General features: G+C 44.2%; 1 protein-coding gene and 1 long non-coding RNA gene across 22 annotated transcripts; one reads left to right on the plus strand and one right to left on the minus strand.

The window, feature by feature from the left end:
- Positions 1 to 28: 28 nt before the first annotated feature.
- Positions 29 to 25,743, plus strand: LOC118260118 (uncharacterized). 3 transcript variants are annotated; one of them, XR_004782182.2, is made up of 4 exons: positions 29 to 393; positions 20,131 to 20,358; positions 23,175 to 23,278; positions 24,145 to 24,282. It is a non-coding gene; the product is annotated as an uncharacterized LOC118260118 (long non-coding RNA). The 3 variants fall into 3 exon arrangements; XR_004782180.2 differs by lacking the exon at positions 24,145 to 24,282 and adding an exon at positions 24,426 to 25,743 and having other exon boundaries at positions 31 to 393; XR_004782181.2 differs by lacking the exon at positions 24,145 to 24,282 and adding an exon at positions 24,426 to 25,743 and having other exon boundaries at positions 31 to 393; positions 20,134 to 20,358.
- CCDC166 (coiled-coil domain containing 166) lies at positions 1,949 to 15,892 on the minus strand. Of its 19 annotated transcripts, none has more exons than XM_035570136.2 (9): positions 15,545 to 15,892; positions 13,942 to 14,116; positions 13,526 to 13,683; positions 12,608 to 12,688; positions 10,689 to 10,762; positions 10,155 to 10,570; positions 6,613 to 6,859; positions 5,962 to 5,999; positions 1,949 to 4,055 (listed from the first exon to the last, which is right to left on the minus strand). In XM_035570136.2, exons 7-9 carry the CDS (start codon positions 6,688 to 6,690, stop codon positions 3,098 to 3,100), a joined length of 1,074 nt encoding a protein of 357 aa, XP_035426029.1. In that variant the 5' UTR covers positions 6,691 to 6,859; positions 10,155 to 10,570; positions 10,689 to 10,762; positions 12,608 to 12,688; positions 13,526 to 13,683; positions 13,942 to 14,116; positions 15,545 to 15,892; the 3' UTR covers positions 1,949 to 3,097. The 19 variants fall into 19 exon arrangements, 17 of the variants coding, with proteins under 17 accessions (XP_035426029.1, XP_035426028.1, XP_035426035.1 ...); XM_035570135.2 differs by having other exon boundaries at positions 13,889 to 14,116; XM_035570142.2 differs by lacking the exon at positions 13,942 to 14,116 and having other exon boundaries at positions 13,526 to 13,672; positions 15,566 to 15,892.
- Positions 25,744 to 26,837: the final 1,094 nt, after the last annotated feature.

Here is a 26,837-nt window from a genome sequence, read left to right on the forward strand (position 1 = left end):
CGCCCGACGGCGCAGGCGCAGAGCGCGACCCCGGCCGGACGGCAGGCGGAGGCTGCTGTGGCGGTGCGGCTGCCCCCGCCTTCTGTCCTCCCCGCTCCCCCTCGGCGGTGCGGCCGTGAGGTGCCGCGGGCTGGGCCGTGGGGTCGCCGTGGCTGTTGGTTGAGGGGACGGCTGGTGGAGCGCAGCGTGGCCGCCGGCGGAGGGCTCCCCTCAGGCAGCGGCGGATTGTGGCCGTGGTGCCGATCGCGGCTCCCAGGGGTGCGGCGGGGGAGGGTAAAACGTCTTCAGCATATCCCACCCTGCGCCTTCGTCTTAGAAACTTTCAATGAGCGTGCCAGTGTCAGCGGGAGCTATCCGACTTGCTCGCAGCACCTGCTGTCATTCCAATGCACAGTAACGTTTCTCTTTTTTTTTTTTTTTAAATCTATTAGTTGTTAGTGGAAATGCCTACAATGCAAGTCGTTCCTTCCTACCAGTGTGCTCTGGCAGATATTGTTTCCCATAATATCCATGCTGACAAACTGGTCTAAGTATGGATTAGCTAAGTGGATGGTTAGATGGAGTGAAAATTCAACTGCTGGAATCAGACAGTTGTCATCAGTGACACAAAGACCAGCTGGAAGTCAGTCACTATAGTGCTTTACACCAGGGGTAAATACAGGGGCCAGTACTGTTTGGTTTCGTCGTTAATCATCTGGATAATGGGCTAGAGTGCTGTCTCAGCAAATTTGCAGATTATGTGAAACAGGGAGGAGTGGTTATTACAGCAGATAGTTGTGCTATTCAGAGGGACCCTGACAGGCTGGAGAATCAGGCCAAGAGGAACCACATGAAGTTCTGCACTGAAAAAATGCCAAGTTCTGCACTAGGGGAGGAGTAATTGTATCCACCAGTACAGGCTGGAAACAGATGGTCTAGAAAACTGCGTGGCAGGAAAGGACCTGGAGGTCCTGGTGGACACCAAGTTGACCATGAGCCAGTAATGTGGCCTTCCAGTAAAGAAGGCCAAGAACATCCATAGGACATCGAGGTGCTTGAGTGAGTCCAAAGAAGGGCTACAGAGCTGGTGAGAGGTCTGGAGAACAAGTCTTACGAGGAGCGGCTGAGAGAGCTGGGGTTGTTCAGCCTGGAGAAGAGGAGGCTCAGGGGTGACCTCATTGCTCTCTATAGGCACCTTAAAGGAGGCTGTAGTGTGGTGGGGGTTGGTCTATTCTCCCATGCGCCCACTGACAGGACGAGGGGGAATGGGCTAAAGTTGCACCAGAGGAGGTTTAGGTTGGATATTAGGAATAACTTCTTTACCGAAAGGGTTGTTAGGCATTGGGATGGGCTGCCCAGGGAAGTGGTTGAGTCACCATCCCTGGAGGTCCTTAAAAGACATTTAGATGTAGAGCTTAGTGATATGGTTTAGTGGAGGACTTGTTAGTGTTAGGTCAGACGTTGGACTAGGTGATCTTGGAGGTCTCTTCCAACCTAGGTGATTCTGTGATTCTGGGCTGCACTAAGAAGAGATTTGCCAGTTGGTTGAGGCAAGTGATTCTTCACTTTTACTCAGCACTGGTGAGACCGCATGTTGAGTATTGTGTCCAGTTCTGGCCTCCCCAGTGCAAGAAAGACATGAACATAGAGAAGTGTGCCCAGCAAGGGCCCACAGAGATAAAGCCTTAGAACATCTGTGATAATTGGAGAGTGTGATTGTTTAGCCTGTAGAAGGCTCCGGGGAATCTTACCAATGTGTTTAAATATCAGGTGGAGAGGGTGATGGGAGGCAGAGCCATACTCTTCTGAAATTGAAATTTAAGAAATTCCATTTAAACATAACAAAGATTTTTTTTTTTTTTTTTACTGTGACCATGGTCAAGCAGTGGAACAGTTTGTACAAAGAGGCTCTGGAGTCTCTGTCCTTGCAGATGTTCAAAACCTGCTGAAGGTGTCCCTGCTCTGACACTCCTGTGAGATTCCTTGCATCCTCAACTATGTTTTGATTATTTATAAAATATCCCTTTGTGCCTACTCAAACTTAGAGTAAGGGTGACCTCTAATATCATTGCTGATGAGATAATCACAATCCAGAAGTGTTCAGCTTGAAATGTGAATGTAACAGCAGGCTACTAGAATTTTGCTTCTCCAGTGAAACACTGAAGCAATAACAGAATGAGAAGAAAGCAAAAATTTATACAGAATCACAGAATTGTGGGGTTGGAAGGGACCTCAAGAGATCATCGGGTCCAACCCCCCTGCCAAAGCAGGTTCCCTAGAGCAGGTTGCCCAGGTAGGCGTCCAGACGGGCCTTGAATATCAGAGAAGGAGACTCCACAACCTCCCTGGGCAGCCTGTTCCAGTGCTCTGTCACCCTCACTGTGAAGAAGTTCTTTCACATGTTGGTGCGGAACTTCCTGTGCTCTATTTTGTGGCCATTGCCCCTTGTCCTATCCCCACAAACCACTGAAAAGAGGTTGGCCAAATCCCTCTGTCTCCCACACTTCAGGTATTTATAAATAATACGAATATATTTTATTGATAGTTATGACCGAAGGTCAAATACCTTAACTGCATATATTGTTTAAAGTATTTGGTTACTTGCTTATTTATTTTCTCTTTTTTGGAGACTAACAAAAGATAAAATTAATAAAGTCTGCCGTGCTGAAGATTTGGAAAAAATAGTGCTGGAAGCAGGAGCTGGCCTACATCAATTCATTTTATGGTAACAATAGATGTAGCTTGCAGTGAAAGTTAACATAGAGTTTGTCTCACTATGTGTAAGAGTATAATTTGTGTGTGGAAAATTATTAATTGATGTCTGATCTCAAAGAGAAAATGTCATTGTTTATTTTGGGGAATGAAAGGAGTGCAGTTCTAGTTGTCTTGGTATAAATGTCATGGAAGTTAAAGGTGAGGTTGCTTTCAAGATCTCATCTAGATTGCATGCTGAGCATGAGCTATGTAAATAAATCCTTTCATCAACCTACAGAACATGTCAGCAATTCAGGTTATTTATGTATACTCTGTTACTTAACTAGTTGTAATAACAGTTGATGGTCCAGCTAGGTTTAGTGATACAGTGTCATGAGTGAGGAAAGAGAAATGTTTCTTTAGGCTAACGGCCACATCCAAAGGGGCTGTCAGAGCTGTAGGTTTTCCAGTTTGCATCGTGTCCCTCATGCTGATGTAACCTGTGACGCACACATGCCATATCCTGAGTGTATTGGTTCTCCCGAAGAAGCTGCTGCTGCTGCTCTCTCAGTTGAACTCTGATTTCTTTAAGGACTTTTGAGCATTGGACGAGTCTGAGCAACTCCTGGCGCAGTTGCCAATTCTCAGCTTTTACTTGTTTGATATGCTGAATTAGAGATTGTATTGCTGCTTCTTCTGCTCTCTTGGTGAGAACCTGGATCTTCTGATGAGAGTCCACTTCACAGTCAGCCTTGGCCTGCAAAAATCTGCTCTTGATTTTGTGCATTTGTTCTGAATGCTGGATCTTTGTGACCAACAATTCCTTCTCCAACTCTTTAATCTTTTTAATCTGTTCTAACTGCAGATCTTTGAAATGCTGCAAGTCTTCAACTTCCTTGTTCATAAGAGAATACTTTGCCTCCATATTCATCAGATAGGTTTTTACCTCCTTTTCTTTTTCTGTGTACTGCGAGATTAGCTTCTCTTTCTGCTTCCAGACCTGAGACAAATCAATTTGGTTCTGGTCATTTAGTGTTATTATTAGATTCTGGCACTTCTGGCTGTGTTTTGTTATATAGGAGAGGTAAATGTTACTCTCTTCCCGATTCCGTTGGGCTTCCTCTTCTAGGAGTTTATTCTCCTGCAGGAAATACTCCACTTTTCCCATGTATGTGTTCATATGTTCAGTAAGAATTTTGTATTCCTTCTGCAAGTATGACTTCCTCTCTTTGACAAGTGTCTCCATATCGCTTATTCCTTTGTATATATCTCCATTCTTGGTTCTTACTCCTTGCTTATTTTTCCCAGCACCAGCGGTGTCTTGTTTAATCTGCTTTGTCACGGATGCCATATTCCACAGTGGGGTATCAAATTCTGGCAAACTGTAATGGAAAGGAAAATTATTAATTTTTAGTGAGCATTTGTGTCACATGTATGATTAACATTGTTTTTTCTCCCCAATCATGCCATCTTATGTCCTTTTGTTTTCAGTTGTTCATTACAGCAGCCAAAATGTTTGACCTAGAATTTCTCTTATCTCACCTATGTCTTGAGTTGAAGAACACAGGCACGTAATGTGCATGTGCATTTTTACATTCGTAGGTAACTGAGGAGAAGTAGTTCTACTAATTGAAAAATACATATCTTTTTTTTAAATTGTTGTTGTTTTATAATGTTGTGTTATTTCTCTACTTTGGAGAACAAAGTCAAATTCCACTGAGGAATTATTACAGGATTACATTCTCTGTAGGCGGAAGATCTTCTGTATAAAACTTCAGCCAGCAAGTAAGCACTGAAGGCTAAATAAAGGGATGCCTGAAGCTTACAAACATGTATGTTGATAAATTCTAAAATGTAACTGCTAGGTCATCATGCTAGACTAGAAGCTGTCTGTATTAGTCTATAGAAAACATTAAGGAGAGAAATACAGATTAAGCCTCCTTCTTCCGTAAGGAAGGAGAAAAAGCATCTTGAGTACTCCTGAAGCACAACACCTGAATTTTCCAGAATCCTGGCACCCTATATGAAGTACAGGCCAACACTCTTGTCCCCATGAGGTGTGTCCTCAGTGACTATTAGAGCATGCATAGGCAATGTGGCTGATAGTTTCTTCTCCAGTTCCTCTGGGGTTTGCAGCCCTACCAGGGTAATCAAGACACACAGAAGTTTCAGCCAAACCTGCACTCTTATAGGATAGAGACCAAATCACACTTTTGCTGCTGCACCTGCACAGTAAACAAGTGTTTCCTGACGTTCAGACAGAACCTCCCATCTTTCAGTCTGTGCCTGTGGCTTCTGGTCCTGTCATTGTGCACTAATAAAAAGAGTGTGGCTCCTTCATCTTTGCACACTCCCTTCTGGGCAACCTGCGCTAGGTGGCCCTGCTTGAGCAGGAGGATTGAACCAGATGACTCCCCAGATGTCCCTTCCAATCTCAACCATTCTGTAATTCTGTGAAATTAGGAGGGTAACATGTAATGGAGTGCAAAAGACAGTGAGATAACTTTGACCAATCAGGCAGGTTGGGGCTGCAGGTGAGAGGAAGAGCCAGTTCTGGAATGGGTACTATAAATGTGAGCATAGGACCTCTGTGCTTCTTATTCTTAGATACACACCCAGGTTTCCATGGAAAGAGAACAACATCCCAGAGCCCAGTGTGAGGAAACGTGCAGTGCTAATAAAGGTAAGACTTATTAAGTTGCTAAAAAATTGACCAGAGTAATATGCACTTTAGAACATAGGATATTTTTCCAGAAGAGACATGAAACATGAATAACAGTGTTGAGGCACAACAGCAATATAGAAGCTGAATGTGTCTGAAATCTACGCTTTTTCCTGTAGTTTCAGAATAATGTTTTTGTTGATCTTGTTGTCTGTGTGGCACAAGTTCATGCCAGTAAGTGTAGCTGAGCACATGCTGAAGCTGAGAAATAAGTTAGAAGACGTGTTTTGTAATGTTTGGGAGGTAAGAAGTGAAGATGATGGGATATTGGTCAATGCCCTATATTGCTCTTGAAAATTCATCTTCTGTATGTATCCAATGATTAAAATAGAGTACATCATAGGAAATAGATATCTAGAAATTAGGCTTAATTTTTGTGATATCAGTGAGGAAGAGAACTGTTGAAATAACAGTAATTGGTAATATAGTTATTTGAATATATATTCAGACAGTTTGAGCACTATGCTACAATTCTACTTAAAGAATTTGCTAATTTTTAAGCTGTCATTTTATCAGAGGTTTCATTTTTTAACATACAACATTAAGTATTAAAACTGCTGAGATACCTGCAATATAAGAGAGACAGCTGAGTCCACAACAGATACTGAAGGAAGGAAAAAGCATCAGTATTAATGGTCCTTGCAAATATAATCAGAAAATAACGGAGTGAGTTGTACTTTGCATACAGAATTTCTAAAATACTTATTCAAAAGAGGAACAGTGCAATCAAGTATTTAGAACTGGAGCGAAGTCTGAGAAGTCTAATGTTTTTAATGAACATTTATAACTAAAACTTACTGTATCCTACTAGAACTGGTAGTCCCTTTTAAAGAAAATATGCAAAATTTGAGTGGATAAGTGAACAAAATAGAAAAAATATATTAATCTATTGTCATAGTAACAGCAGAACAGTGTCCAAGCTAGGAATGTGGCAGCTGCATCAGAAGTAGGGTAGGCATAGGGAAACATAAGAATGTGTACAGAAATCAGTGCAGTTGTGTTTTGGGGAACTGAGTTTCCAAAGAGCTAAAAGGGTGTCATAATGGAAAGTAGTAGAACTGAGTTAATGCTAATTATGTGGTTTTATGGGAAAGAAAATAGCAGAGCTGTATGAATATTAGGGAAATGACTAAATCTGCATGGAAAAAAACAGGCCTTGCTAAAGTTATTATTATACAAAAAGTGTTGAAAAACAAAACAACAACGACAATACTGACCTTTCCTGCTTTTGGGGTCTTCACAGAGTTTCCAGATAGCTCCTTCTGGCTTGCTGATTCTGGCTTACTAGACGGCATTTGCAGATAGCTAAATTGTGATCTCTGAGCAATGGTGGTGTTAGTAAGCTGTGTGTGTCCATGGTGATGAAATACCGCGAAGTCACAAGAGAAGTTCAGTAGCGAGATTCTCAGAGCCTTTTCAGTTCCTGGCTTGGTTGTGAAGCCTGACCGTGATGCTCTTTGTTACCTATTGGAGTTAATTTAGCAGACACACGAGGGCACTTTGGCTTATGAAAATGTGATTTTTAGTGGCCACTATATAAAGAGGAAAACAGTCTCAGCTACCTACTAGTATATGCTGAACGAAAAGGTATGTCTTAAGCCATGATCGTCCTTGAGAATTAGATGCCAGTATCTACTCAAGCATTTCTGGTCTGTATGTTTGGGTTTTCTTTCCAACAGGTTGGCAAGCATTTCTATATTTCACAAGGATAGGAAGGGATGGATGGGGGGAAGGAGTATTTGTGACATTTCAAAAGTAGATTAAAGAAGGGATTTTTGTAAATGAAGTCCTTATTTATGGAGGGGTTCCTCATTTTTAAAAGGAAATTGGTAGCTCGGGATGCATTTCCTGATTTTTGTAGGGAAAATAAGAGAATATGGTAATGCTAATTCTGGATTTGCCCAGAGAATTATGGTGTCTGTGGGCTGGTTGATCACTGCCAGAAGGATGCAAGCTAATATGCTTGAGAGTGGTCCAGCACCTGGCAGTATCACAGAATCATAGAATCGTTGAGGTTGGAAGGGACCTCTGGAGGTCATCTGGTCCACCCCCACCTACTCAAGCAGGGCCACCTAGACCAGGTTACCCAGGACCATGTCCAGAGAGCTTTTGAAGATCTCCAAAGAAGGAAACTCCACAACCTCTCTGGGAAACCTGTACCAGTGCTTGGTCATCCTTCACAATAACAAAATGCTTCCTGATTTTCAGATGGCTTCTCTTGTCTTCCAGTTTGTGCCTGTTGCCTCTTGTCCTGTCACTGGGCACCACTGAAAACAACCTGGCTCCATCTTCTTTTCACCTTCCCTTCAGTTGTTCCTGGACATTGTAAGATCCCCCCTGAGCCTCCTCTTCTCCAGGCTGAAAAGGTGTTAAAAAAAATGGTGTTTATCTAAAAGTGTTTCTGGCGTGTGTATTCCTGTTCTGCTGCACTTGCCAATGAAAGGGTAACTTTTAAAAACTGGGGGGGAAAATTCCTCAGCTCCTCTTTATTGTTTTATCTGCTCATATGTGCTGTGGCATTTCTTGCTCAAAACTAAGGTTTTGGAGTAATTCAGTTACAGTTTATTGTGAAGTTTGTTGTTTATGGTTTCTCACTTGAGGACTGTGATTTGTTACCTTATTTTGAGGGGCTTTGCAGGGGCTCAGTCAAGGTTTACAGTTTACTCATTTACTGATCAGAGTACAGGATTTAAAACTGACCCTCAGCCCTAAGCGGTAAAAGCTTAATGACCATTTGAAATATTAGATTTGCAGTTTATCCCTTAAAGTTTAGGATTTACACAGTACTGTTAAACGGAACAGTCTAAATCCTTAGATAGCATACTCTGTAGGCCCTGACCAGTAAGCTTTGAAGCTTTCTTTGGGATTTGTAACCTTACCCTGTGCCATCCAGTGTTCAGCTTTTTGCTCTGATCTGGGGTCTTGTCTGACATGGTTTGAGCATGACACACTGGAACAGACTGCTGAGGTGGCGGGCAAACTGAGAGCTCTAAAAATTTATTGCAGTGCTTTTGTCTAGGCATACGTCTGCAGAAGTGCAGATAGATAAGATCAGGGGTTTTCCTCTCAAATACTAGAACTGAATCCTATCCCTGATGGAAAAAACTGGGGGAGGCTGACAGCTGCTTCTCCATTCTTATAGAAGCAGGTGTTCTAGCATGCAGGAAACTGACAGAAACCTCATGAAGTTTGAAAAAGGGAAATCCCAAGGCCTGCATGTGGGGAGGGGACATCCCCATGCACCAGTATATGCTGGGAGCCACCCAGCTGGAAAGCAGCTTTGCAGAAAAGGCCCTGCGAGGATCATGGTGGACAGCAAGTTGAACATGAGCCAGCAGTGTGCACTTGCCACAAAAGTAGCTAATTGTATTCACAGCTTCATTATGTAAAGCATTGCCAGCAAGTTGAGGGAGGTGATCTTTCCCCTCTGCTCAGCACCAGTGAGGCTACACCTGGAGTGCTGGGTCCAGTTCTGAGCTCTGCAGTACAAGAGAGACATGGACATATTTGAGAGTCCAACAATTGGCCAGAAAGCTGATGAAGGGAGTGCAGCATCTCTCCTATGAGGAAAGGCTGAGAGAGCTGGCACTGTTCTTCCTAGAGAAAAGAAGGCTCAGGGGGATCTAATCAATATCCATAAACAACTGAAGAGAAGAGTGCAAAGAGGACAGAGCCAGGCTCTCCTGAGTGGTGCCCAGTAACAGGGCAAGAGGCCACAGACACAAACTGGAACACAGGAAGTTCTGTCTGAACATCAGGAAAGGCTTCTTTACTGTGTGGCTGATCAAGCACTGACACAGGTTGCCCTGAGAAGTTATGGAATCTTTCTCCTTGGAGATCTTCAAAAGCTGCCTGGGATATGGTCCTGGGCAACCTGCTCTAGGTGGCCAAGCTTGAGCAGAGAGGTTTATACCAGATGATCTCCTCATGTCCCTTCCAACCTCAACCGTTCTGCAATTCTGTGAAACTAAGGTAAATTTTGTTAAAAATTGTTATTTTTGTCTTCTGGAGGCAGCACTGAGGACTAGGTAACCCGTTTCTACTCTGTGGATATTGTTTACTGTATCTGGCTTAGCTTTACTTTGGTTGCTTCACTTTTTTTAATCTTATTCTCATTTGTGAAAAGGAAAAGATAACACAACTTATTGTTTTGATTAATTGTCATGGCTGAAGTTGAAAAAATCGGGAAAAGGTAAACTGGCTGAATAAATGGCTTTAAAACTGAAAGCTGTCTCTATCTCCGAACAAGTGAAGCCCTGTTTCTCCTAATGGGCAAGGACCACTGTTAAATAGTCATCCAGGATAGCAGATCACCAATGCTACTGAGTTTGCTTGCAGCAATATGAGATGTCCCCGGTATGTCTAGGGGCGGAGGCATGCATTGATGGTGCTGGGAGGGAGGTGGTTTGTGTGGGGGGGTGCTTGCAGGCAGCTTCTCATCAGCCACAGTGATCCCTACAGCACGCCTTGTAGCCCTTTTGGTGTGCACAGACACCCTTCATTTGTATTTTGTAGCGCCCCAGACCCTTCTCTTTGACCTCTGAAACCCTCAGTTCACATATTGGGTTGTACCCGAAGCTTTTGTCTGCTTTTCTGCATGTGGTTGTTTCTCTTGCAGTGTTCCATAAGTCCCACTCAACAATTGTATAACCCTATCACCCACAATCATCAGAGAAAATCAAAAGAATCAATCAGAGCTTGAGAAATATTATATCTAAAATGTGTGTAAAAAACAATATGAAATGGCTGAATGCCTTACCAATTGCTTTGATGCATATAATGCAGAGGCCAAACCAAATAGAATTAACACCAGCTGAGCTATTATTTAGCAGACTCTGAACTCTTACGTAGTAGCAAAGACTCTCTTGTTGGAAGGGGATGAAAGGTTAACTCAATATGTATTGGAAATCCAGAAGTCCATAAAATCCTTCCGGTGCCAAACTCAGCTTCTTTACTGTGAGGGTGACAGAGCACTGGAACAGGTTGCCCAGCCAGGTTGTGAAGATATTCTCTTCTCTGGAGATACTCAAACCCCACCTGGATGCCATCCTATGCAAGGTGCTCTAGGTGATCCTGCTTGGCAGGGGGGTTGGACTAGATGATCTCCAGAGGTCCTTTCCAACCTCACCATTCTGTGATTCTGCAATACAGCAACCAATGCCTTTAGAAGTCCCCCTATGAAACAGGAGATAATGTATGGATAAAGGTACATTAAAAAAAAATAATAAAAAATCAGGGAAGCCCAAGGTAGGAAAGGCTTTTCTGGTATTGTTAGTTTCCCTTTCTGCAGTACCTGTAAAGGGGAAAAACACTTGGATACGTCATTCTCATGTAAAGTTTGCCAGGACTGAAGAAGTCAAGGATCCACTGAAAAATATATTGAAAAACCAAAACAAATGAGTTGTTCAGGATAAGTAAAATAGACTTGACATTAATTGTAATATTGTTAAGACTGTATTTACTACTAGTGGTGTTATTGTTAATTCTTAATCAATGTTGAGAATTAAGGCAAAGGGAAAGGTGAATGCTACTGGTTTAAGTAAGCACACAAAAATAAATATAACTTCACAGTTTGGTGAAAGCTGAAGTAGATTATAAGAACGAAAACATAATAATGATTGGGTTAGGAAAAAAAATCAAACAAAACAACAACAAACTATTACTCCATAATCAGGTGCTGACAAAGTAGTGTGTAAAATGCTGTTTGAAAATGGGAAAATCAATTTAAAATTGATAATCGGGAAAGAAGCAAATTTCACAAAGCACCACTGGTATGATATCTTTAAAAAATATTTGCCTGAAGCCATTTTAATGTTATATTTAATAATAAATTCTGTTGTAATTCTGTTAATTTTGTTGTAATTCTATTAATTTTAATCATCCTGCTGTTTCTGTGCGCTGTTTGCTTGCACTTTAAAATGTAGGTAGAATTTTTGATTTAAGTGCTTATGCTGAGATATGGAAGAAGATATAGGCCTGGATGGCCCCAAGAAAAGCGGGGGACTGTGAGGAAAGGGTTAACCATTTTGCCCTGCTCTGCAAGAAAAGAGTTAACCATTCTCCTAGCAGTTAGGCTCTGATTGCTGTTCCTGGTCAGAGCTGCAAACAGAGGCATGAGCATTTTCTGTGAGATATGGTAGGAGCAACAAACCATTATGTGACAAACACCAAAAGCCCTGTTTTGAGAAAACTTCAATTCTGTGAAAACAAAGGTCTCAGGGAGACACAAACAGAGGACTGGGGCCTCTGCATCTATCCCATGCTGTAAGATCTGCTTTGCATGGAAATGAGGGAAGATATTTGTGGAGTCAAGGACTGGCGTGGTGATATGATTGGATATGTTTGTGTAGCATTTTGTTGGAAAATGTACGTAAGCTGCTGCAAATTGTAACTGGTGTGTGTGTCATTTCTCCCTCTCATTTCTCTAATGGAGGAGAGGTTTCACGATCACGGCTAACATTTACTAAAACACTGCAAATCTGTACTTGGATCCTGTTTCCTCCTAGGTCACGGAGTGTTCTGAGTCACTTTTGTGATGCTGAGCAACTGAGGGCTCTTCCTTTAGCTTTCAGCAAGCTGTTCTTGGGAGCTGGGCACACTTCTGCTACCCTGGTAGCTCCATCTGTCCCTGATAGGGATAATGGCAATGGCTCTGTGTTGCATATGAGCATTAGCTAACGGGGCAGGTGGGATGGGCTGCAGCTAAGGGGAGAGGGTTGATGCAGCTGTTGTGCTCATGGTGATCGTAAACTGGATGGGCCAGTGCAGCCATGGTGTTGTCCAATAAAAAGTTCAGATTCATTACTTACTGTGCAATAAGCCAATCCATGCACGAGGTCAAGATATTGTTTTATTTCAGAATTGTGCAAGTCTCAGTACCAGGTGGTTTCCCGCTAAGCAGGCATACCCAAAGATTTCCCACGCCACACTTTATACAATCTCTTATCACTACATTTACATGTTAGCACGATCCTCTAACTTTGATTTGGTTGCGTAATTAACATACTGCTGACATAACAAAATAATTCTGCACATTCTCAGAGGGGAAGGGTCTCTTGTTGGGCCGGCATCTCTTAGCCTAGAGGCATGATTTTTAGTAATATAATGAGGACAGTTCATATCATAATACTTCTATCATTGCCGTTCAGCCAAGTATTTCTAACAAGTTGATTAGTAACAAGCTCAAGGGCACGTGTGTCGAATTTTCCTTACAAAATGGTCCTCTTGATTAAATAGTTTCTTAGTTATTCTTCCAGTGGATATCTTCGAGGCCTGGATCATCTTTGCCCTTACCTTGAAATACATATTTTAACAAAATAAAATTAACTAGTTCCTGGCATTATAATCACCCCCTTTGAGACTTATCTAATTTATCTATATTAATCTCACCTATCTATCAACCTAGTACAGCATCTACAGGTGCATCGTATTATTACATACAAAGGAACAAAGAATATTACTATCATAATTGTTAGGACTAAAATTTTCCTCATCCATAATTTCAAATCTGGAAATCAACCACTATCAGGCTTTAGAAAACCCCTTATGAAGCCATCAATTCAAAAAAGGGGTGTTATGGCTTCAGGGATTCAAAAACACTTCTTGGTTTCCTCACTCCCTGGCTTCTTGACTACACTCAACCAACAAAAGACCGTTAATGTTTTTAACCCCCTTATTTTCTGACTTAAAGAAACTTACACCTTTACACAGAAAGTATATCTTTGTTATTGTGACCTACCTTATCCATAAAGATACACTTAAATTTATATAATCTCAGACTATAAATTTATGGTTCATTAACTTAGTGATTTTCAACTTTCAGCTTGATTTCCTCTTAGAGAGTCTGAATTGCCCCTTTGATGCACTTTACAATGTATCACTGCTACTTCCTTGAGCTGGTGGACTGCCTCAAGTATTTTCAAAATCTCATTCCCGTTTTTAAGTGTGGTGCCTTGCAACAACAGTCCCTTCTCTCTCCAAAAAGCACCATACATATACATGTATCACTCCAAAAGTAAACTTTCAATCTGTATAAATATTAACTTGTTTTTCTTTTGCCAACTCCAAGGCTCTTGTGAGTGCTACTAATTTAGCATTCTGTGAAGAAGTATTAGATGGCAATATTCCTACCTCTTTTTCTTTGGTTATTGTCACCATTGCATACCATGCTTTTCTCTCTCCATGCACCATGTAACTGCTTCCATCTGTGTAGAATTCTTCATCCGGATTCTTAAGGGCTGTGTGTGTCTCTCTCAAATCCAGTGGGGTGGCATATACCTGTTCAATAACTTGCAAGCAATCACGGTTAATTTCCTCCTCTTGGTCTAATGGCAATAATGAAGCAGGATTCAAAGTACTATGTACTTTTAATTGAATATCATCTTGCTCTAGCAGCAGTATCTGGTATTACCTAAAACTGCAGTTACTGCACGAGGCACATGTACTGTTATTTTCTGTCCCATTGCTAATTTTCACACCTCTTATATCAATTACCTGCTCCAATCTTTTTCTTGTATCTAACTTCATCGAGTATCAGTTTTCCTTACCAGTTTTGCTTCTGACTTGAGCTCTAACTTTACTGTTTCTGCTGATCTTGCTCTCCCAGATTTCTCAGCTGACCATACAAATGGTACCACTGCATCCTTAATTTCAGTCAGTACTTGGATCCTGTTCCTCTCCTGAAGCGTCTTCAAAATTTTCCTGTAACAAACATACTTGCACCTGCCAAGCATTATTTTCAGGGATATGTACTTGGATTTTTCCTTTCTTGAAAGTTATTTGGGCTCCCAGCTTATGTAATAAGTCTCATCCTAACAGAGGCAGTGGACATTCTGTTAAGTGTAAAAATTCGTGAGTAAAAACTCGCTTCCCAATTTCACACTTAATTGGTTACAAAAAGGTCTTAACTTCTCACTTTCCAATGGCCCCAACCACTGGCATAGAAGATTTACTCAATGGTGTTTTACAGCTGTTTACTACTGAGTAAGTGGCTCCTGTAACTACTAAAAAAATTACAGTTTCATTCCCCAGCTTTACTGGAACCAGGGGCTCTGCTGGAGTACTGGATAATTCTGTGCCCAATCCCCTTCAGTCTGATTCTTCCACGTCAATCATTAACAAGTCCACTTCAGGAATACTTGTTAATTTTGGCTCTCTGGTTTCACTTTTGGGTATTCCATCTTCCAGTGTCCATCCTCCCAAAAATATGCACACCGATTTAACCCTAATGGGTCAGTTGGACAAGGAGTAGATATTGTGTCTGTCCCTTGTCCTTTTCCTCTGCCTCAATTTCCCATTATACTGCCTCTTTCCCCTTTTTAAAAATCCCCTACTATGTGACAATCTGTGAGCTTGAACCACAGCTGTTGCAAGCAGACTTGCTTGCATTTTTGCATTCTTCTGTTTCTCTTTCTGTCTTTTCTCCGTTTCTAGTTCATCTCAATTATTATATACTTTATATGCTATCTGAATGAGTAGGGAAATAGACATTCCTGAAAATGCATGCACTTTCTGCAACTTCTTCCAGATACCAAAGACTGACTGTCCTATGAACACGATGTTAAATGTTACTTTATTTGTTTCATCATCAGGTTTTAAATCCGTCCGTTTTCTGGCTATTTCATATAGTCTTTCATAGAATGCTGAAAGGTTCTCATTTGCTCTCTGAGTCACTCGATACAACTTGGACACATTCTTAGATTTTGGTAGCCCATGCTTAACTCTGTACAAAATTAACTGCTGATATTGTTTTACAAGCATTTTACCTCTGTCTGCATTCAGATCCCAGGTAGGTTCCAGCTCTGGCATGAACCTCTCTGGTCCTTCCCTTACATTAATCCTTCAATTTTTCTCCTTAGCCTTCTCTAACACCAATGATCTCTCTTCTTACATTCAACAAAACCTGCATATCTTTCCAGTCAGGCCTCGTTCTTTCTGCTGTCGGACCAAATCCTTCTGTCCTCTCCTACTCATTTCCCTGTCTTTCATTCACAACACTTCCCTGATCCAAATCTCTTTCATCAGATACCAAAAGCTGTGCATCCTCTTCCTCCTCATTCTGTTTCAAACACCTCTTTCCAATACTACATGCTGAACCTAGTAAAGTTGTTATTCTCTCTATCAGACATCATATCATCATCGTTACCTTACCGTCAAGTGGTGCAGGGTTACCTGGACGCCGGGACTGGCCGGATCCTGGTCGGGATGTTGGTGATGCGGGGACACAGTAGTGCCACAAGGCACCCTTAGTCAGGCCGTGGGACGTGTCGGGTGGGGGTGTCACGAAGCGCGTGCAAGGGGAACTACAACACGTCGGGACCGTGCCAGAGGAGTGGGGTGGGACCGGACAGGGAGCGGGTACGCGCGTACATCGGCTGTAGCAGCGACAAAACCGAGCAGGCGCTGGTCGCGACGCAATTCCCCCGCCCGTCCCCAGGGCGGAGCTCTGCGGTCGGCGTGGGCTGCCGGCTCCCGCATACTCGTCCGCGCGGCAAGCCGGGAACTGAAGTCTTCCGGCACCGGACTTCCGGGTAGCCGTGCTCCTCTGCGGAGCATGCCGGGAGGAGTAGTCTTCCGGTACCGGATTGGCTGGTGACTGTGCTGCTGCGCGATGCGTACTGGGAGGTGTAGTTCCGACACGACGCTGCCGGGCGGACACGCTGGTTTGTGCAGCGCACCGGGAGGCGCAGTTTTCCAGTACTGGACGTCCAGGTGTCCGCACTGGCATGTAGGGCACGTACGGAACCGTAGTTTTCTGGCACCGCACCTCCCGAGAGCAATGCAGATTTATGAGATATGAGGGTTAAGGTCCATTTTAGGGTTTGGGTTCAGTTTTCTGGCTTAGAGATGAATTCCCCAGCGAGATGACCTTTTTAAAATGATGCTATTCTTTTGATTAATTTCTATCCAAATAATTTCCTTAATATCTAATCTCCTTTAAAGCTATCCTTACTGTAGCAGTGCTACAGTGCTGGTGGCTATATTGTGAGGGAGGAGAAAAAGCACAAACCTTCTTCCCATCACAAAAATCATGATTACAGGTTGGGCAGAACTAGAGACAATATGGACAAAGGAGTCATTTGGCTCAGAGGATTCAAAAATAAATAAATACAAAAAGGATATGGTGTAAATGTACCAGGAAGCAATGTAAGAACTCTCAGTGCAATGAGGGGTGTTAACATTTCACTTCATGTTATCAGAATAATTTTGTCACCCACAGTCCTATGAGAGATGCCTAAGGCATAAATCCTGACATCCTGCTGATCATCCAGAGAGGGTCAGAGATAATGTACACAGACCCCAATCGCTAAAGACAGGCCCCAAACCCTAGACACAGGCCCAACACTGTAGATGCAGTCCCCAGACACTAAACACAGACCCCACTTTGGGGCCTTCCTATAGGATTCAGGGCCTGTGTCAAGACTTTGGGGCCTGTGTCTAGGCTTCGGGGCCTACATCTAGGCTTTTGGGCCTTTGTCTAGGGTGTGGGGTCTGTCTGTAGGGTTTGGGGCCTATTTGTAGGGTTTGGGGCTTGCATCTAGGGTTTGAGGCCTGTCTGTAGATTTTGGGACCTGTTTGTATGGTTTGAGGCCTTCATGTTTTGTTTGGGGCCTGTTTCTAGCTTCTGTGGCCTGCATCTAGGCTTTGGGGCCTTCATCTAGGGCTTGGGGCCCATTTTTATGTTTTGGGGCCTGTCTGTAGGGTTTGTCTGCTGCCTGTGTCTACGGTTTGGTGCCTGTGTCAATGGATTGGGACTATGTCTGTTGTTTGGGGCCTGTCTGTAGCATTTGGGGCCTGTGTCTTGGGCTTGTGTCCTGTGTCTAGGGTTTGGCACCTGGTTGTAGTGTTTGGGGCCTTTGCCTACACTTTAGGGCTTGTCTGTATTGTTTTGTTAGAAACAATCTGCAGCCAATAACACAGGCTCAAGCGAGGATGAAGTATGCATGTATGCACTCAGTGAAGTATGCATGCACTATTGCAATTCCTGTAGGTAATAATAAATTATCTAGGTATGCATGCATTATTGCACTTCCATAACGTAATAATAAATTATCTAGATATGTATGCACTATTGCAATTCCAGTAGGTAATAATAAATTATCTAGGACTTACTTTACAAGCTCTTTGTGGACCAATTCCTTCCCCTTACTCTTGATCAACCCACTCTTCTCCCAGATTTTACCGAACTTATGAACCACCCCATATGCATCACTCAAAGTAGTTTAGATGGTTCCCTCTTTTCCTTCAAGAAGTTTGAGTGCCTGATTCAAGGCATATCATTCACGTGTTTGGGCTGACCAGTTATTTGGCAATTGGCCCATATCTTTTATTTCTTCACTAAATTCATCAATTATAGGATATCCATTATACCTCTTTCCCTGTACTACTGTTGAGGATCCATCAATAAATAGATTATCTCCTTCCTCAAGGGGAAATGAGGTCTCACTTTAGTCTGATACTCAATTAAATCTAGGCAGTTACGTTCTATATCCTCTCCATAGGAAGGCAGCTGGATTCAAGCATGATTTTGTGGTTAACACTAAATCATCCTTTTCGATCAGTATTGCCTCACGTTTCAAAATCCTAGAATCAGTCAGCCAGCACCCAGCTCTCCGAGTCAAGATCGTCTTAACCTGGTGTGGAGTAGTAACTATCAGAAAACCCCCAAAGGTTGATTTCTTGCTTTCTTCTACCAGAATAGCAGTTGCTGCTACAGCTTGAACACATTCAGGCCATCCTCTGGAAACTATGTGCAGCAGTTTAGACAATAAGTCACTGGTTGCTGCTTATCCCCCCACTCCTGGGTCAATACTCCCAGTGCTGCTTCCCAATCCACAGTAGGGAATAGATAAAAAGGCTTATTTAATGAGGGAAGAGCTAAGACTGGTGCTGTGATTAAGCACTGCTTCAATTTTTCTATTAACTCCTTTTCCTCTTTGGTCCGTTCAAGTATATTAGGCTCCTCCTCTAATAATGTAAGATGAAACCCTTATGTTTTCTATATGCTTCTATCCATAATCAACAATATCCCATTAACCCCCAAAACTTTCTTAGTTCTCTTTTAGTGTTGGATAGGGGTAGCTCAACAATTCCATGAATCCTCTCTGGGTTTATTCTTCATTTTCCCACAGTCACTAACTGCCCTAAATACTTGTCTTCTCTTTCCACATGTTGTATTTTATTTTTTGATACTCTCAAGCCTTCTTTTCCCAGAAAGTTTAATAGCTCGTTAGTGGCTTCCTTCACAACTGTTTTATCCTGTCCTGACAATAAAAGATCATCCACATATTGTAATGGTAACACCCCCTCCAGAGGTTGGAATTGCTTCAAAATCTGCTGCAGAACTTGCCCAAATAAATTCAGTGACTCTGTAAACCCCTGAGGTAAAACTGTCCATCTGTATTGTTGCTTCTGCCCCGTTTTAGGGTCTGTCCACTTGAAGGTGAATATATCTTTGCTCTCAGTGTCTGAGAACACCCCAGTAATAGCACTGTTATTCCAGTCTAACAACTTACTATTCAAATGCCCAATTTCATCTTCAAATCCCTTCCAAACAAGTTAGTCCCTGCCTAGGGTGCATACAATAGTTGCGCAGTGATCATTTTATCCCCTAGTCTCAACTTGGTGTCCCCAAAAAGTAGCACTGTTATCCCAGTCCCTTCTACCCCCATCACTTTTAGGGTTTAATTAGTTAATTTAAGCCCTGATACTTTATGGGCGAGCAATGACCTAGCTGCCCCAGTGTATTGTGTTTACATGGCAAGGTTCAGGTAGTGGGGGGGCTGCAGTGGTGCCCTCTGTGAGAAGAATCCAGCAGCTGCCCCATGTTAGGTAAGGGCCAGTTTCAGCCGGCTCCAGAGGGACCCACCACTGCCCAGAGCCGAGCCATGAGCAATGCTGCTTGTGCCTCTGTGAGAGCACACACAAGAAAAGGAAAAAACCAAAACCAAACAAAACAGGCTGCACAGCAGCAGCTGGGAGAGTGAGGAGTGAGAAACAGCCCTGCAGACACCAAGGTCAGTGAAGAAGAAGGGGGAGGAGATGCTCCAGATGCCAGAGTTGGAAGTTCCCCTGCAGCCTGTGGAGAGGCCTACAGTGGAACAGGCTGTCCCCTTGCACCCATGGGTCCCCTCCCATGGGCACCACAGCAGAGCAGACCTCCATGCTGCAGCCCGTAGAAACAATGAGTATAAAATACAAAATATGTAACACAGGAAGCTGAAGGGATTGCTGACATTGTTAAATTGTTATGTTGGCCTTGCGCTATAAGACTCAGCTCTAGCCACAAAATCAAGGCTAAAGAAGGAACACGGTGCCCAAAGTAGAGCTCAAACAATTGAATTAGCTGAGTTTGAAAAAAAGTAAAACTGCTGAAGTGGTAAACAATGACAGAGCATGCACAAAACGGAAAAGGGAAAAGTACAAGGTGAAGAAGACTACAAGCCTTCATCAGAAAGACCCCGAAGTGCAACCACCAGAGGGTAATGCACATGTGAAAGTACGAGGGACAATATGATAATTAGTTCTGAGAAACCATTAACATAAATCCTGCCCTTTCTTGGAAAATCACATGAATATGTGTGTCACCATACCATAAATAAGTACTCATTGTCTTGCTTAGGTGTACGTGTTTGGTGGAATTATCCGCCACGTACCCAGCACTGTTAATAAAGAATACCTGCTTTCTAATTCTCCAAAACAAGTCTTGGAAAGTTACATTGCTTTTTGTGTTTCAGCAGGTGATCTGGGGGGCAGCTTGCCACCCATGAGGGCCTCAAGCTAAAGCAGCCTGCTCCCAATAGCTGGACCCCGTGACACTGACCCACACCTGGAGCAGCTCTTGAAGAGCCGCCATCCATGGAAAAGCCCACACAGGAGCAGCCCATGAAGGACAGCACCCCTCAGGAAGGACCCCAGGCAGGAGCAGGGGAGAGAGTGGCGGTGAAGGAGCAGACGAAACAAAGGTTCTTTCCTATTCTTGCATAGCTGCCTGCCTAATCATTTCCCCCTTTTCTCCAGTGAATAACATACTCAAGATTGACATTTCCCCCCCAGGATTATAAATTAGGCCCTAGAAACTGATCTAACTGTTCTGCTAGTCTTGTAGGGACCTCAATTAAAGACTTAATTTCCTTAAAACTCCTAACCTCTCTGCTTGGGCGAGGGGGTGGGGGGGGGACACAGAGAGGTAACATAACCTATTTGTCGTTGTTCCACTGTGAACACCCTAAGAGGATACATAGGAGCGTTAGTACTGTTAGTATCAGGGAAGGGGAAATTCTCGGTATCTCTTCTACATTGTTCTAATTCTTGCCAGAGCCTAGAGTGCACTCCTTCTCTAGAGACAGTGTTAATTGCAGTCAACTTTTTCAATAAAAATTGACTTAACCCTGCACGCAGCAAGCAGCATAACTCGACTCCTCCTCCAAAAAAGGAGTCTTACTGTTCTCATGTAAATTTAAAGACCGAATTTTCATCAGACCTGTATTTTGGCCAAAATATTGCTGTTCCTTCAATTGGTTCCTTTGTCCAGATTAATACACAGTATTTAATCATTTTTGTTTTATCATTTCCTCTAATTTTGGGATTATTTTTCCAATTTCTTATCATTCTTCCTCAAGGACTGTTGGTAGGCACTGCCCTAGTGCTCTGGAACCTGCTCCCTGTCCTCTGGAACCCTTATTTCCCATTTTTCCTAGCCCTTGTCAATGTGCTGCTCCTAACGTTCCAGTTCTAGAAAATGGGGGTGTACTGCTGAGCACTTTACCGTGCACAGGGAACGATACACTTATGGGTTTACCAAATTACCTGGTGTACTGCCAAGCACTTTACCATGCAAGGGAGTACTGTACACCAGACTTCCCCAGGACTCTTCCTTTTGCACTTTTACCTTTCGCTTCGTCCATCTTTGGCCATGCCCCTTGCGGAGCTACAGAACTACAGATCGGGACTTCACAATTGCTTCGTACAAAAGTACATCTCAATCACACTTTACACAAGAGTCTTACCCAACCCCCAAGGCAATAATTACTATTTCTTTCTTTGGTCTGTGCACAGAGTTACTGGGTCAGTTGTCAAAACTGGAGAATTTGCCCAGTACCTACCTTCCTTTCTTTCCTAATTCTTCACCGATCCTGCCTTCTCAACCAGTCTCGGTTCCTCCGATGAGCTAATCCCAGAGAATCCTGGACGAGCCCCTTATTTATGAGAAACAATCTGCAGCCAATAACACAGGCTCAAGCGAGGATCTCAGTGAAGTAGCATTTTTTTTGTGATTGCAATGATGGGCATCCTGCAAGCAGGAGCACACAGCAAAAGTGTGTCATAACCTTATGTTCCCTATTACCCAATGCTTGATTCCTCCTGTTTCCTCATTGGCTGAGTACTACAGGTTCACAAACTACTCAATGCTTATTAGTATACCATATATTTACAATTTTATTTGACCAACCATTAAATTTTCCTTTTCTTTTTTTTTCTTCTTCTCTCGTGACTAGAGGGCCTGTGATTTTCTGTTTTTACTGATATCACGCTGCTCGTCTTGTTTTTCTTAGCTATCCCACTAAACTACACAATCACTTTTGAGTGTGCAAGGTTAGTGGAATTTTCCACTGCAAAAACACAACTTTAATTCTTACATGAGACAAACATCTGTGGCACGAAGATCAAGGATGACTTCTCAGAGGTAAGCAGCTCTCCCTTTGTCCCCCCATCCTCTGAGGAACCCTCCTTACGCTCGTTGCACATTCTTGAGGCCCACAACACTAATTTTCTCCTCTACTTAGCATTCCTAGTCCCTCCTTTACTCGCCCTCCCCCCCCCGGCCCCTTACTAAGGATGGGTGTGCTCTACTCAGGTCCCTCCTGAGATCCTGCAGGTCTTTTAAATCTGCACAGCATCCTTTCTGGTTTGTACAATGCCACTATTTGTTCTGTGCCCCTTGAGGACACCTGTTGCCTTCTCAGATCCTGAGGTTTTTTTTGGTTTTGTTTTGTTTTTTAACTGTGTGCCAGAGGGCATGCAGCCAGGATGGCTGCCTTTTCTGTCCTATTAAACTGGGGAGAAGTTGGGATTGAGTATTAGCGTTAAGACTAAATGCTAGAATCAACCTCCATATTAATTTAAACTCCCCTGTACTGCAAAGCATGCATAGTTGAGACAGGGAAGATGCTAATTAGACGGGGAAGATGCTAAAACTTATCTGAATTAATATTTAGCTACATATATGGTAAAATATGCTGATTATCAGGGAATGTAGATGGGAACCTTATGAGAAGCAGATGTAAAAAGGAAGATATTGCTCAAGGCCAACAGTAAGGGAAGGATGAACAATTTGTTGGCAGAAAACACGGCAAAGATAAGCAAAAAAATCCTAAATACTGTCCAACAGAAGGTCAAAGTCCAGGAAAGTAAAAAGTTTAACCTCCTCTTCCTCGTTGCCTGAAAGACCCCAGCCCGCGACCACCAGGCTACATTGTGCAGGCGCAACTGGGAGGAGCTAAGGGCGGGGAGTATGGAAATGAGCACTTGGAAGAGGTCTGCCTGTTTGGGGGAAAAAATGAATATGCATTAGATCTCATGTAATATGTAACAGTACTATGTATAAAACTGCGAGAAACTACCGAGAAGGTTGCGTACTTTTTGAGGGAAGCTATTCCCAGTGCACCCGGTGCACCGTAATAAGGTATACCTACTTTACAACCCTATGGTTGTGGAGTCATTTCCGTGCGTCATAGTTATGTATGCAATGATAGTCTTCTCCTTGTCTTTGGTTTACCAGGGTAGAAGCAGCTGCCACTAGGACCCCTGTGGGGTTTGTTGCTGCGCGAAGGTGACACACCGGGTAAAATGAGAAAAGCTGCAGCTGATGTGCTGCAATTACAGGTTTGTCCCGCTTCAGCTTTAAGAAATAGACAAATGCTTGTAGGGCTTTCCAGTATGCTAGATGTGGTTGTGACTTGTGAGGAAATTTCTTTCTACCTGTCCATCTATCTATCTGTCTATCTATTTATTATGTCCAAAGAGTTTTGCTTGAACGGAGTGCAATAAAAGAGGCCTAATGCCTGTACTGAACAGCAAGAGAAAGCATAAAACACCGTATAAGTGCAGGCGGGGGCAAAGTTGAATGGGAATTGAGTGGTTGGGGTTCTTTCCAACAGAACTCGGTATGCAGACAGATAGCTATTCCTACCGAAGATCCTATTGGTTACAAAAGGTAGTAGTAACCTTGCAGTTTCTATGTTCTGTAGCGTCTGTAGCAAAATAAACTGGCAGATGAATAAATGAGCAGGTACAAATACACGTGAATCTACAGCAGAGATTAAATAACGTGCAGTTTCTTCTGTGTTTTATCTTTCAAAGCACGTTGTTGCCGAGCGCCTGAGCTTTTTGCTCGCGTTACCGAGGAAAGGAATGGCTGCGCTTCTTCCCCCCGCCATCCCCGTCTTTTTTTCTTTTTTTTTTTTTTTTTTCTCTCCTCTTCTCCCTTGATGACAGGGACTTGAAATGTTTTTCTCGGATGTCCACATGAAAATTTTAAAAATGCTAACAGTGAACACTGACAGAATTGGGTGACTTTTTCAAGGTAGAGGGTAAAGAACGTAGAAATTTCTAGTATGTTAATGTTACTCTGTTAACAAAACTAACGTACTAGCCGCTTGCTGTTCCTAGCTTTTTTGGTTTGGTTTTCCTTTCAGTAGTCTCCCCAAAGGCTTCTGTGGGTACAATGTGTATCTTTTCTGTTCTTCCAGAACTCATTTGGCAGGAAAGACGACCATGAAATCTGAGGGCTGTGGACCATCTACCAGATGGTTGTTGCAGATGCCTTCGGTCATGTTATTTGTCCCTTTGGCTCGCCGTTTCCGTTATCTTGAGTTGAATTTTGTGTAGCGCTATGTTTGCAGTGGTAACATTGCTGCTGAGGTGTTTTTGATTAAAAACGATCTTAACTGTAGTAGTGAATTCACTGAGTGTGGCTTTGTGTAATGACTCCTACGATCAAAGCTTTTTTTTTTTTTCTCCTTTGTCACAGATAGGAGAAAAGCTGTTTCCAGCGAGACGGAGAAGGAATTAATTATACCTCTGCCTCATCCCATGAGACCGGAAGACACTGAGTAACTTAACTGTAAACTGCAATTCTCAGAAGACATACTAAGAGTCTCAGGTTCCTTCTCTGCCTGCCCCCCAAAGCCTTAGGGATGAGAAATCTTAGGCTTTATGTTTCTCCCTATGAGATACTGTCGCATTAAGGGGCGTAGCTGACTGTTACGGGTCTGGTCGGATTCAGGGTACTGAACTATTACGGTCATGGGTTTACCAATAATGTAGCACGCCCTCGCTCTAGTCACGTTCAATGAGAACTGTCACGGCTAGGAACAATGCAATGAAGGGCAATTTATTACGGCAACAAGGACACAGGTTCTTTGGATTGGCAGAGATAAATTCACTGTCGGCAAAAGCAAACGAGCACGCATGAAATACACAAGTACTCATCGTGGCTGTTAACACGTTAAAAGGCACAAAGACTCTAGAGATTTCTAAGTTTCCAAGGAGACACCTGGTATAACCAAGTGTTCAAATTTTACCCCACAGCGTCCCAATGGGGGGAGGGGGATAAGAGCTCAGCCTGTTGACTGATCCCAGAAGTCAGAAGTCAGTTTTGTGATGGTATCTTGCCTAACATTCCCTTTCTCTTAAGCCAGTTTACATTATTTTATGTCTTTTAGGTGGAGCTTGAGTGACTCTAGTCAGGCATATCTTAGCTTTGACTGGTGAAAAGTTTTCTTGCTTTCATTTAAAGGTGTAGACTCCGAGAAGTTCAGAGTGCATGCTCAGCGAGGGGTGGTCGCACCTTGGAGGTGGGGAGCTTTTGGGATGGAGGTGTGTTTTGGTATTCTAAAGATACTAGAATGAGCAAAAGTTCCCTAGAGTACAGCATTTTGTCAGGTCGTTGGCTCCGGGTAGCAAAGATGCAGCTTACTGCTCTTGGTGTGCACAAGAGCAGTCGGGTCCTCATCTGGTCACAGAGCCTATCCGCGGTGTCTCCACTCCACTCTGCACTCCGTCCTGTTCCTTAGAGTCAGCACACCAAGTTCCCCTTGTGCGGTAGCATCTAAGGTTGGAGGCCTAGGGAACACTTAGGTAGCGCAGCTGCCCTCCACTCTTCCAGCTTCTTCAATGCTGTATGTTTTCTTTAAAAGGTGAATATTAGTTTAATTTGCCTAGTTACTTCAGGCAATTACTCCACAACTACCAAAAGCAATAGTGAGGAGCCCACTTCCAGCATCCAATCCCCACGGGATGGACGGACAGACGGATGCTGCTCAATGCCTTGCCTGCCAGGGGAAGGGGAGAACGTCCGGTCAGGGAGCCCCACCACAGGCCCCCTCCCAGGAGTCCTGCACAGCAGTTTAATAAAGTTTGCTTTCTGGTTTGTGCCCCCCTCAATGGTTGCAGCCCCGGGAAGTGGCCGTCGCCGTGTCTGTAGGCGCAGATTCCGTAGCAGGAAGGGTGCGGAGAGGGCAGGGGCTGGGGGGCTTGGCCCCGTGTCTGTCGGCCGCTGGATGGGGACGGCCTCTCGGGGGCAGCCGGTGGGGGCGGGGGGCTGCAGACTGGGGGACCGTGGCAGGAGGGGCCGTCAGCACTGCGCTGTCTTTGCTCTCCGGGCTGGGGGGGGGCGGTCTGCGTGGGCGGAGCGGTTGGCCAGTGCGACCAGGGCTGCTTGCGGAGGAGCAAGGGGGGCGGGATGGTTCCCGGCAGGACCCCCAGGGCAGGGGAGGGCGTCGGGGAGGCCGGGTCCCGCGGGATCGGCGGCCGGGGCAGGAAAAGCCCAGGCGGGGCTGGCGGGGACCGCAGGACAGGGACGCCGGGCTGGCTCCAGGGCGTCCACAGCAGTGGGCGGCTGGGAGCGTCTTGCCCCGCAGCATGCTGGGAGTTGTGGTCCTCGGGCTGGTGGACGGCCACGCTGGCTTCCGTGGCATGCCGGGAAATGTAGTTCCGCCTCGCTGCTCGGCTTCCAGGCCGAGAGCGGCTCGGGGACAGGCAGGAAGGGCGGCCGTCTCCTCCGCGACAGCGGAGCCGGGCGCTTCTTCTTGCCGCTTCCGTGTGATTTTCCGCGCGGGTCCCGCCGTTTCCATTAACGACGAAACAGTTCGGGAAGCCTTGCCTGGTTCCGCGCATGCGCGGAGTCAGCCGGCGGAAAGCCGGCACGCGTGCGCAATAGCGGCGCGTCGCTGTCTGCCGTCACCTGCTGGCGGAAGCAGCCGCATGGCAGGCAGAGCGGTGCCACGCATGCGGAATTCCGCCGCTTCGCGCCCTCTGCCGCCACCTGCTGGCGAAAAAGCGGTACTGAAGGCCGAGCGGCGCCGCGCATGCGTGGTAACGCCAGCGCCGCCGGCCTTCTCGTTACTGCACCTGCCCGCGGCAAAATGGCGGCGTCCTGCTC

The sequence above is a fragment of the Cygnus atratus genome, chromosome 2 (assembly GCF_013377495.2).
Source record: "Cygnus atratus isolate AKBS03 ecotype Queensland, Australia chromosome 2, CAtr_DNAZoo_HiC_assembly, whole genome shotgun sequence".
Taxonomy (NCBI): Eukaryota; Metazoa; Chordata; class Aves; order Anseriformes; family Anatidae; genus Cygnus; species Cygnus atratus.

Bases quoted from the DNA above. Each gene is read 5' to 3' on its own strand.
- CCDC166 (XM_035570142.2), bottom strand. From the start codon at position 6,690: ATGCCGTCTAGTAAGCCAGAATCAGCAAGCCAGAAGGAGCTATCTGGA. The intron at 6,000-6,612 runs GTCAGTATTGTC...TCCTTCCTTCAG, and splicing joins AGACCCCAAAAGCAGGAAAG to TATCTGTTGTGGACTCAGCT. The intron at 4,056-5,961 runs GTATCTCAGCAG...TTTCCATTACAG, and splicing joins CTGTCTCTCTTATATTGCAG to TTTGCCAGAATTTGATACCC.